At 42.9% G+C, this 12,409-nt stretch overlaps 1 protein-coding gene across 1 annotated transcript in view; it reads left to right on the plus strand.

Annotated features, from left to right (window-relative positions):
- LOC132834281 (dynein axonemal heavy chain 8-like) overlaps positions 1-12,409 on the plus strand; it is a 1,170,382-nt gene that overhangs the window by 369,854 nt on the left and 788,119 nt on the right. The window contains exon 18 of the mRNA XM_060853001.1: positions 12,106-12,186. Within this exon, the coding sequence (XP_060708984.1) occupies positions 12,106-12,186 (81 nt within the window). The remainder of the gene's footprint in view (positions 1-12,105; positions 12,187-12,409) is intronic.

Genomic DNA, 12,409 nt, shown 5'->3' on the forward strand with positions numbered 1-12,409 from the left:
GTGTGTTATTTGGTGCTATGAATTCCTAGCCTCTGATGTGTTCTTGTGGGTTAAAAATGTGTTGCTGGAAAAATGCAGCAGGTCAGGCAGCATCCAAGGAACAGGAGAATCGACGTTTCGAGCATAAGCCCTTCTTCAGGAATGAGGAGGGTGTGCCAAGCAGGCTAAGATAAAAGGTAGGGAGGAGGGACTTGGGGGAGAGGTGTTGGGAATACGATAGGTGGAAGAAGGTTAAGGTGAGGGTGATAGGCCGGAGAGGGGGTGGGAGCGGAGAGGTCGTGAAGAAGATTGCAGGTCAAGAAGGTGGTGCTGAGGCGGTCTTGCGGGACGTTTCAGAGCAGGCCGCCTACTTGTGGAACGTTTCAGAGAACACCTCTGGGACACCTGCACCAACCAACCCAACCGCCCCGTGGCTGAACATTTTAACTCCTCCTCCCACTCCGCCAAGGACATGCAGGTCCTTGGCCTCCTCCATCACCAGACCATGGCAACACGACACCTGGAGGAAGAGCGCCTAATCTTCCACCTAGGAACTCTCCAACCACAAGGGATGAATGCAGATTTCTCCAGCTTCCTCATTTCCCCTCCCCCCACCTTTTCTCAGTCCCAACCCTCAGACTCAGCACCGCTTATTGACCTGCAATCTTCTTCCCGACCTCTCTGCCTCCACCCCTTCTCCAGCCTATCACCCTCATCTTAACCTCCTTCCACCTATTGCATTCCCAATGCCCCTCCCCCCGACCTTTTATCTTAGCCTGCTTGGCACACCCTCCTCATTCCTGAAGAAGGGCTAATGCCTGAAACATCGATTCTCCTGTTCCTTTGATGCTGCCTGACCTGCTGCGCTTTTCCAGCAACACATTTTTAAGCTCTGATCTCCAGCATTTGCAGTCCTCACTTTCTCCCTGTGTTCTTGTAGCCACAGTATTTATATGGCTAGACCAGTACAGAATTTGGCCAGTAGTAACCCCCAGCATATTGACTGTGGGAATCAGGAGACTATGACTCTATTCACGTGAGTTGGATTTGGTCATTGACTGGAATTTGTGTGGTGCAAATGTTTCTTCCTGCTTTTCAGCCCAAAATTGGTCCAGTTCTTGCTGGGTTTGGACATGGACTGGTTTGAAATCCTAGGAGACCTGAAGAGTGTCAAGCATTGTACAATTATCAGCGAACATCCCCATTTCTGACCTTATGATGGAGTGCAGCTCATTTATGAAGCAGCTGAAGATGATTGGGTCTAGGATACTAACCTAAGGATGTCATGTAAAGATATCCTGTAGCTGAAATGACTGAGCTGCAACAACCACAACCAGCTTCATTTATGCAAGGTATGACTCCAACCAGCAGAGAGATTTCCCCTATTCCCTTTAACTCAAGGAGGAGGTGTTTTGAAAAACATTAAAGCAGCAAATTCCCAAAGGACTTGATGGGGTCTATCCCAGCACACTTAGGGAGACAAGGAAGGAAATTTCTGGGGCCTTGATCAAAATCTTTGTATCCTCTTTAATCACAGGAGAGGTCCCAGAGGACTGGGGAATAGCCAATTTTGTTTCTTTGTTATGAAGGGCAGCAAGGATAATCAGGGAAAATACAAGATGGTGAGCTTTATGTCAATGGAATGGAAATTTATGGAGCAGATTCTTAGAAAAGGATTTACTCATATTTGGGAAAATATGTATTATTCGTGATAGGCAGCATCGTTTTGTGTGAGTGAGGTTGCATCTTAAAATTATGATTGGGTTTTTTTGAGGAAGTGACAAAGGTGATTGATGAGAGCAGGACAGTAGATGTTGTCTTTAGCAAGGCCTTTGACAAGGTTCCTCATGGCAGGCTGATGCAGAAGGTGAAGTCACAGTGAGCTGATAAGATGGATACCGAACTGATTTGGTTAGAGGAAAGAGAGAACAGTGATAGAAGGATGCTTTTCTGACTGGAGATCTGTGGCCAGTGGTCTTTGACAGTGATCAGTGCTGGGACTTTGCTGTTTAAGATATACCTATAAATGATTTGGAGGAGAATAAAAGTTTGGTTTGATTTATTGTTGTCACATGTACCTAAGTACAGTGAAAATCTTTTTGTAAGCGCTGCAGGCAGATCAGAACATACAAGGACAGACAGATCATAGGTTACTTATTCAGAGAGAGGCATACAAGGTTACATCTATGCAGGAGGTGTACAAAGCAATATCAGCATTAGGTTTGAATTACAGAGATCCATTCAGCAGTCTAATAACAGCAGGGAAGAAACTGTTCTTGAACCTGTTGGTCCATGTGTTCAAGCTTCTATATCTTGTGCCTGACCCAAGAGATTGGAAGAGATCATTACCAGAGTGGGGGAGGGAGGGGTGGGGCAGTGGGCTCTTTGATGATGTTGGCAGCCTTTCCGTGGCAACAAGAACTGTAAATACACTCCACTGATGAGAGATTGGCTCCTGATATGGTCTGGTCGGTACACACAACTTTCTGTAATTTCTTGCAATCCTGGGCGGAGCAGTTGCCATTCCGGGTGGAATGTTTTCTTTGGTGCATCATACAGTCATAGAGATGTACAGCATGGAAGCAGACCCTTCAGTCCAACCCATCCCTGCCGACCAGATATTCCAACCCAATCTAGTCCCACCTGCCAGCACCCAGCCCATATCCCTCCAAACCCTTCCTATTCATATACGCATCCAAATGCCTTTTAAATGTTGCAATTACACCAGCCTCCACCACTTTCCACATATGTACCACTCTCTGTGTGAAAAAGTTGCCCCGTGGGTGTCTTTTATATCTTTCCACTCTCACCCTAAACCTATGCCCTCTGGTTCTGGACTCCTTGACCCCAGGAAAAGACTGCCCCTCATAATGTTATAAACCTGTATAAGGTCACCCCTCAGCTTCCGACGCTCCAGGGAAAACAGCCCCAGCCTGTTCAGCCTCTCCCTATAGCTCAAATCCTCCAACCCTGGCAACATTCTTGTAAATCTTTTCTGAACCCTTTCAAGTTTCACAAAATCTTTCCAATAGGAAGAAGATCAGAATTGCACACAATATTCCAACAGTGGCCTAACCAATGTCCCGTACAGCTGCAACATGACCTCTCAACCCCTGTACTCAATACTCTGACCAATAAAGGAAAGCATACCAAACACCTACATTGTCCTATCTACCTGTGACTCCACTTTCAAGGAGCTACGAACCTGCACTCCAGGGTCTCTTTGTTCAGCAACACTCCCTAGGACCTTACCATTAAGTGTATATGTCCTGCTAAGATTTGCTTTCCCAAAACGCAGCACCTTGCATTGATCAGAGTTAAACTCCATCTGCCACTTCTCAGCCCATTGGCCCATCTGATCACGATCCTGTTGTAATCTGAGGTAACCCTCTTCGCTGTCCACTACACCTCCAATTTTGATGTCATCAGCAAACTTACTAACTGTACCTCTTATGCTCACATCCCAATCATTTATGTAAATGACAAAAATTAGAGGATCCAACACCGATCCTTGTGGCAATCCACTGGTCACAGACCTCCAATCTGAAAAACAACCCTCCACCACCACCCTCTGTCTTCTACCTTTGAGCCAGTTCTGTATCCAAATGACTAGTTCTCCCTGTATTCTGTGAGATCTAATCTTGCTAATCAGTCTCCCATGGGGAACCTTGTCGAATGCCTTATGCCCGTATATATCACATCTACCGCTCTGCCCTCATCAATCCTCTTTGTTACTTTTAAAAAAAACTCAATCAAGTTTGTGAGACATGATTTCCCATGCATAAAGCCATGTTGACTATCCATAAACAGTCCTTGCCTTTCCAAATACATGTACATCCTGTCCCTCAGGATTCCCTCCAACAACCTGCCCATCACTAACATCAGGCTCACTTGTCTATAGTTCCCTGGCTTGTCCTTACCACCCTTCTTAAATAGTGGCACCACGTTCGCCAACTTCCAGTCTTCTGGCACCTCACCTGTGACTATCGATGATACAAATATCTCAGCAAGAGGCCCAGCAATCACTTCTCTAGCTTCCCACAGAGTTTTCAGGTACATCTGATCAGGTCCAGGGGATTTATCCACCTTTACCCACTTCAAGACATCCAGTACTTACTCCTCTGTAATATGGACATTTTGCAAGATGTCACCATCTGTTTCCCAAAGTCTATATCTTCCATGTCCTTTTCCACAGTAAATACTGATGCAAAATACTCATTTAGTATCTCCCCCATTTTCTGCTGCTCCACACAAAGGCTACCTTGAAGATATTTGAGGGGCCCAATTCTCTGAGTAAAAAATGAGGTCTGCAGATGCTGGAGATCAGAGCTGAAAATGTGTTGCTGGTTAAAGCACAGCAGATCAGGCAGCATCCAAGGAACAGGAAATTCGACGTTTCAGGCCAGAGCCCAGGCTTTAACCAGCAACACATTTTCAGCTCGGGCCCAATTCTCTCCCTAGTTACCCTTTTGTCCTTTATGTATTTGTAAAATCCCTTTGGATTCTCCTTCATTCCATTTGCCAAAGCTATCTCATGTCCCCTTTTTGCCTTCCTGATTTCCCTCTTAAGTATACTCCTACTTCCTTTATACTCTTCTAAGGATTCACTCAATCTATCCTGTCTATACCTTATATATGCTTCCTTCTTTTTCTTAACCAAACCCTCAATTTGTTTAGTCATCCAGCATTCTCTATACCTACCAGCCTTTCCTTTCACCCTGACAGGAATATACTTTCTCTGAATTCTTGTTATCACATTTCTGAAGGCTTCCCATTTTCCAACAATCCCTTTACCTGCGAACTTCAGCTCCCAGTCAGCTTTTGAAAGTTCTTGCCTAATACTGTCAAAATTGGCCTTTCTCCAATTTAGAACTTCAACTTTTCGATCTGTTCTATCCTTTTCCATCATTATTTTAAATCTGATAGAATTATGGTCGCTGGCCCCAAAGTGCTCCCCCACTGACAACTCAGTCACCTGCCCTGTCTTATTTCCCAAGAGTAGGTCAAGTTTTGCACCTTTTCTAGTAGGTACATCCATATACTGAATCAGAAAATTGTCTTGTACACATTTAAGAAATTCCTCTCCATCTAAACCCTTAACACGATGGTAGTCCCAATGTATGTCCCTATTATTCTTACAGATGGCTGAGATCTCCTTACAAGTTTGTTTCTCAATTTCCTTCTGACTATTAGGGGGTCTATAATACAATCCCAATAAGGTGATCATCCCTTTCTTATTTCTCCGTTCCACCCAAATAACTTCCTTGGGTGTATTTCCGGAATATTCTCCCTCAGCACAGCTGTAATGCTATCCCTTTTCAAAAATGCCATTCCCTCTCCTCTCTTGCCTCCCTTTCTATCCTTCCTGTGACATTTGTATTCTGGAACATTAAGCTTCCAGTCCTGCCCATCCCCAAGCCGTGTTTCTGTAATTGCTATGACATCCCAGTCCTATGTTCCTAACCATGCCCTGAGTTCATCTGCCTTACCTGTTAGGACCCTTGCATTGAAATAAATGCAGTTTAATTTATTAGTCCTACCATGTCTCTGCCTGCCCTGACTGTTTGTATGGCTTCTGTTCTCAACTGTACCAGTCTCAGATTGGTCTCTTTCCTCACTATCTCCCTGGATTCCCCCCACCCCTCCCCACCTGACTAGTTTAAATCCTCCCGAGCAGCTCTAGCAAATTTCCCTGCCAGTATATTAGTCCCCTTCCAATTTAGGTGCAATCCGTCCATCTTGTACAGCTCACTTCTATCCCAAAAGAGATTCCAATGATCTGAAAATGTGAATCCTTCTCCCATACACCAGCTCCTCAGCTATGCATTCATCTGCTCTATCCTCCTATTCCTGCCCTCACTAGCTCGTATGACTGGGAGTAATCCAGATATTACTACTCTCGAGGACCTCCTTTTTAAATTTCTGCTTAATTCTCTGCAATCTCCCTTCAGAATCTCAACCTTTTCCTTCTCTATGTCATTGGTTCCAATGTGGACAATGACCTCTTGCTGACCCCTCTCTCCCGTGAGAACATTCTGCACCCTCTCTGAGACATCCTTGATCCTGGCACCAGGGAAGCAACACACCATTCTGAATTTTCACTAGTGGCCACAGAAACGTCTGTCTGTACCTCGGACTAGTGAATCCCCTAACACAATTGATCTCTTGGAAGCCAGCATACCTCTTGTTGCATTAGAGCCAGTCTCAGTACCAGAAACTTGGCTGTTTTTGCTACGTTCCCCTGAGAATCCATCACCCCTACATTTTCCAAAACAGCATACCTGTTTGAAATGTGTATATCCACAAAAGTCTCCTGCACCAGCTGCCTACCTCTCTTACCTTTCCTGAAGTTAACCCATCTATGTAATGATGTAACTGTATCTGAGACTTTCCCCCGTTCCTATAACTGCCATCCATCACATACTGTTGCTGTTGCAAATTCCTCATTGCTTCTAAGTGTCTCTCCAACCAATCTATTTGATCAGCATTTACGACAGATATAATCCGCAGTAACCCTTAAACTCTCTTTAAACTCCCACATCTGACACGAAGTACATACCACTGTACTAAAGGCCACTTTGCTCCTTCAAAATCTACAGACCCAGAAAATAACACCGTCTTATTCCTCTATAAACGCTGTCCCAGGTTAAATGAATAGTTATGACTTTTATTTTAAGTTTAGTCAAGAGACATATCTCCAAAAAACATATCCTCAAGAAAGATCCCGCTCTACTCCGTATTGCAGATTCTCTATGGGCCACACTTAACAACAACGATTAACTTATCTGAGTCTGTACTGTGAACATCGCCCAACAGTTCCTTCAAGATTAGTTGTGAATTTCACTGCTTGTTAATTTTGTCAAGTGCACTCCGATGTCCAGCTGTACATAAATTCAAACATCAAAGGCAGTAACTGTGCAAGTTTTCTCTCTCTCTCTCTCTCTCCTGCAATGACCTCACCATGTGCTTCCTTTGTCTGCTCTTCTCCCTTTTAATACTGCTGTTGTTTTGACATTTTTTTCTAAAGTTCCAAAACAATGCAACAGCATATAAAACAGTAATTGCTGCTCCTTCAATTCGAGGAAATCACCTCAAATACCTCAAAAAAAGGAGCAGCTGTTACAGCCAGAAATTATCCAAAATCCTTTCAGTTGAGATAGTCCTTATGGACATGCCAAATTTCCTAAGCCTCCTGAGGAAGAAGAAATGTTGTTGTGCTTACCTGCATTGGAGGTCCAGGACAGATTGTTGGTTAATGCCATTCCTCATTACAGCTTTGGTTCAAACATGGGCTAAAACACTGAATTCCAGAGGAGAGGTGAGAATGACAGTCCTTGACAAAAGGCCACTTTCAATCGTGTATGCCATCAAGAAGACCAGCAAAAATTGAATCAATGCAAACTCTCCAATGGTTGGAGTCATACCTGACACAGAGGGAGATAGTTGTGGCTGTTCGAAGACGGTCATCTCCGCTCCAGGACATCTCAGCAGGAGTTCCTCAGGGTAGTGTCCTAGGCCCAACTATCTTCAACCGCTTAATTAATGACCTTCCCTCCATCATAAGATTAGAACTGGTGATGTTCGCCGTTGATTGGATAATATTCAGCACTCTTCATGACACCTGATATTCAATACAACAAGATCTGGGCTTTGGATGATAAGTGGCAAGTAACATTTCATAAAATCGTAGAATCCCCACAGTATGGAAGTGGGCCGTTTGACCAATCAAATCCACGCTAACGCTTGGAAAAGCATCCCAGCCAGACCCACCCTCCTACTCTATCTCTGTAACCCTGCATACCCCATGGCTAATCCAACTAACTTACACATCCTTGGAGACTAGGGGCAATTTAGTAAGGCTAATCCACTTAACCTGCACATCACTGGAGGAAACTGGAGCACTTGGAGGAATCCCACACAGACACAGGAGAATGTGCAAACTCTACACAGGTAGTGGCCCAAGGGTGGTGTCAAACCCATGTCTCTGGTGCTGTGGGCAGCAGTGCTAACCACTGAGCCACCTGCACCGCACAAATGCCAAGCAATGACCATCTTCAAAAAGAGGTAAACTAACCATTGGCCTTTACATTCAATGATGCTATGATCACTGAATCCCCACCATTAACATTCTTGGGTGACCACTGACTGGCAGTTCAACTACATTTGCCATATAAACCTATAGTTAGAAGAGAGAGTTAGAGGCATGGAATGCTGCAGAACATATCTTACCTCATGACTCCTCTTATCCCCGACTTACAAGGCACAAGTCAAGAGTATGATGGAACACTTCCCACTGGTCTGGATGGCTGCAGCTCCAAAACTCAAAAAGTTTGACACCATTCAGGTCAAAAAAACAAACCGGTTGATTGCCACCACATCACAAGCATTCAATCCCTTCACCACCAATGCCCAGTAGCAGCACTTTGTATTACTTATAAGATGCACTGCAGAAATTCAACTTCCTCAGACAGCACCTTCCAAACCCACAACCATTTCCAGAACCAATTCTGGAAGGAAAAAAGGCAGCAGATACATAGGAGCACCACTACCTGCAAATTCCCTTCCAAGCTATGCATCATCATAACTTGGAAATATACCGCTATTCTTCCACTGTTGCTGGATCAAAATCCTGGAATTCCCTCTCTAACAGTATTGTATATCAACCTACAACACATGGAGATAGTGAGGACTGGAGATTCTGGAGTGTCAGAGTGGATAAAGAGTGGAGCTGGAAAAAGCACAACAGCTCAAATAGCATCAGAGGAGAAGGGGAGTCAACATTTCAGGTTGGACCCTTCTGATCTGAAATGTTGACTCCCATTCTCCTCTGATGCTGCTTGTCCTACTGTGCTTTTCCAGCTCCATACTTTATCCAACCTATAGCACATGGACTTTAGTAGTTCAAGAAGGTGGGTCACGAACTCCCTTTCAAGGGCAATTTGGGAGTGGAATAAATTCTATATCTCATGAGTGATGACAAATATGATGATATAATTCAAACATTCCTCTAATCTCATGCTAAATCACAGGCAAAATGATGAAACTGTAATTGGCTAGAAAGGTGGCCTTCATCTTAAGAAGTCATAATTTCAATCAGGTGAGCTTTGTATTTCAGCTGAGAGTAGCCTTTGACTGCAGGTTTTAATTTTGAAATAGGAAAGCAGGCTGATAGTTTGTTGTTTTTTAAAGAAAGAAGGGAATCAATGCTATGTTTTAGAATTAGAATTGGGATAGAATTTAAACTTCAAGCTGAAAGAAGGTAAGTCTACCTTCTGGATGTTTAATCTCTTAGAATAGTAGAAGATAGATGAATTGGTGGGATGGGAAGTTCAGTGGCCGATGGAATTTAGTTCTCAAGAACGGTCACTGGATCTGAAACATTAACTCTGCTTCCTCCCTACAGATGCTGCCAGACCTGTTGAGTTTCTTCAGCTAATTCTATTTTTGTTTCAGATTTCCAGCATTTGCAGATCTTTGTTTTTGTTTGATGGAAGTGATGCACATTTGAAGAAGTAACAAGACAAGGAAGAACTTAATGAATAGTAGGACAGGCAGCTCAGAGGAACAGCAAGACTTTGGGGTTCTTGTTCACATACCCCTGAAGCTGGCAGGGAAGGTTAACAGAGTAGTCAGGAAGGCAGACAAGAAGTTTGCTGTTATCAATCAAGACATAAATTAGAAGAGCAAGGAGACTATATTGGAGCTGTTTAGGGCTTTGGTTAGGCCACAACTGGAATACTGTGTGTAGGGATCTGATGGCTATGTACGTTAGCCATAGTAAATGTGGGATTACTATGGGAGATATTGAGTGGGTCTGGGATGGATGCTGTATGGAGAGTCAGTGCAGACTCGATGGGCTGAATTGGCCTCTTTCTGTGGTATCGGGACTCCCAAGATTCCTTTAGGGAAGGAACTGGCATCCTTACCAGGTCTGGCCTACATGTGACTCTAGACCGATAGCTATGTGATTGACTTTTAACTGCACTGAAGGCAATTAGGGATGGACAATAAATGCTGGCCGAGCCTGTGATGCCATGATCAAGTGAATGAATAAAAATAAAAGTTCTACTTTATTGAAATGTCAGTAACTAGGAGACACACTCTTTAGATGAAAGGCAAGACCATTAGAGGGGACTTGAGGACTTGTTTTACTCAGAGGCTGGTAGGGGTCAGGAGTACACTGCCTGAGAGGGCAGTTGAGGATGATTACCTCACACCATTAAAAATGTTCTTGCATAAATATTTGAAGCAATGGAACATTCCAGGCAATGGGCCTAGTAGTAGAAAGTGGAATTCGTGTACATTTAATCTGCCTTTGGCAGAACAGACTCGATTATCCAAAAGATCTCCTGTACTGTATGATTCCATGACCTCTACTTACAGACATTGGTACTGTTAGTTTTATCAACCTTTTGATCCCCAGCCTTGTCAGAATTTCAGTGAGCATTTCAAGTGTCTGACACTGATAACTCGTGTTTTTTCTTATTCCCAGACTGCTGCTTACAATCATGCTGCATCATGCCACCATCACTATGATGTGGCTGTTTTCCCCCAAAAGGGTGTTTGTACATGATAAGGCAATATTTATATTATGTAACATGGACTTAGATATGGATAATGTAGCACTCAGAGTTTTCGTCAACCTTTATTTCAGTTCCTGGTATAAACATATACTGTGGTCACAGGAACTTCAGTGTCTGGGCTAATATTAAGCTCTTCCGTTGCAAAGAGTAGCACACTTCCCTCATTGTTTTATGCTTCAAGTGGCTCCAGTTAAGATGTAGTCTGAGACCTTTATACTCTCAGGTCATATAATATGATATGGGATGATATCATAACCATGTCTCTTAAAACGATACTGCATACAAGGTGTAGGACAGAACACAACACTCTGACTTGCAGTCTGTGCCCCATTCAGCTGCAGGTTCAGCTCCATGTTCAGGCCTCAGTCTAAAGGAGTCCTCAGTCTGAATGAATCCTCACCCTCATACTGCCCTCTGCCCCTTTGCAGATTGGTTCACTAGGGAATAAGTTTATGAAAGTCAAATGTGGTAGAGAAGTGACTTATGATTGGAGGAGCAATTTCTGATGCACCGTTTTCACTTAAATGTTGTTAAAAGAGTATTAGAAGTCAAGTCTTTTCATCTTGCACTCATCAGATCTAGGATGCAACAAACAAATTTAAGAAAAGGCTCACTGAACTTGTCAGCATGAGAAGAGGGTGCTGATTAATTGGGTCACATTGGTATGGAGATGCAGCAAGATCAGCTAGCCCACAATCTTAGAGCTCAGACCAAGCAGGGATTGGCCGCGGGAAAGCAGCAGATATTGGCAGGCTTCATGACCCCATTTTTCATGAAAAAGATACAATATCTATGTAAATTCCTTTTGTCATCATAAACAGGATCTCAAGTTGTCATATTTGTAGCTTCTAGCACGTGTCAATACACCTTACAGCAAACCTGACTGATGAGCTTAATTTGGTTTCCATTGTAATTTTGAACAGTCTGGATTATTTGATAAATGATTTACAATGGTAGAATCACATCTGATGTTCTGAAGTTTGCAAGCACAAGCTGTTTGAGCACAACTCCAACACTGTCTGCTGCAAATGCAAATGTTTGATGTAGTCTGCAAGTCGCTAGGAAGTAAACTTACATAACTGGCATCACATTGAGCTATATCACAGATAAGATAGCTCAAAAATCTGAGCAGCACTCAAAACCATTTACTTATGCTACACCTTTGCAGTAAACCCATAAGCAGTTTACTTCACGACCAGGATTTTGTTGCCAAGTCAAATGCTACCTCAAAAATGTTATGTGTGATTTTCACTGCCAATGTGATACCAGATGTGTAGGTTTGGATTTATAATAGGTGACCATGAAATTCTCAGATTGTCACTACAGCATTTTAGAGGAAGAAATATGTCATCTTGATCTGGTATGTATGTGACTCCAGAAACATCAACAATGCAGTTCATGATCAACTGCTCTCGAAAAGGCAAAGCAGAACTTTGGAAAATTAGGGATGTGAAATAAAAATTGTCCTCGTCAATTAAGCTTGTGTTCCAAGATCAATTAAAAATACATTAAAACCTTTCTTCTTTTGTATTCCAAAAATCAGTCTGCTCTTCATGCATTTGAAACTGTGCGCCAAGGAATTCCTTCTGAGTTTATTGCATTGATGACACCTAAAGTTAACAAGGTGAGCACTAAATTACTCAGGTAAAAAGAACATTCTACAGAAAAACAAATTTGATAGACAAATGAAAAATATTACAATTGTATTGCTATCCATTTATACTGATAATTGTGTTTCTTATGGTACAAAACTGACCAATAACAAATGAATTGGCAGTCATATCACCTTTGTTTTCACAATCAAAATATAGAGGACTAATTTTAATTTTATTGCGGTATGAAAAGCT

The sequence above is a fragment of the Hemiscyllium ocellatum genome, chromosome 3 (genome assembly GCF_020745735.1).
Source record: "Hemiscyllium ocellatum isolate sHemOce1 chromosome 3, sHemOce1.pat.X.cur, whole genome shotgun sequence".
Taxonomy (NCBI): domain Eukaryota; kingdom Metazoa; phylum Chordata; class Chondrichthyes; order Orectolobiformes; family Hemiscylliidae; genus Hemiscyllium; species Hemiscyllium ocellatum.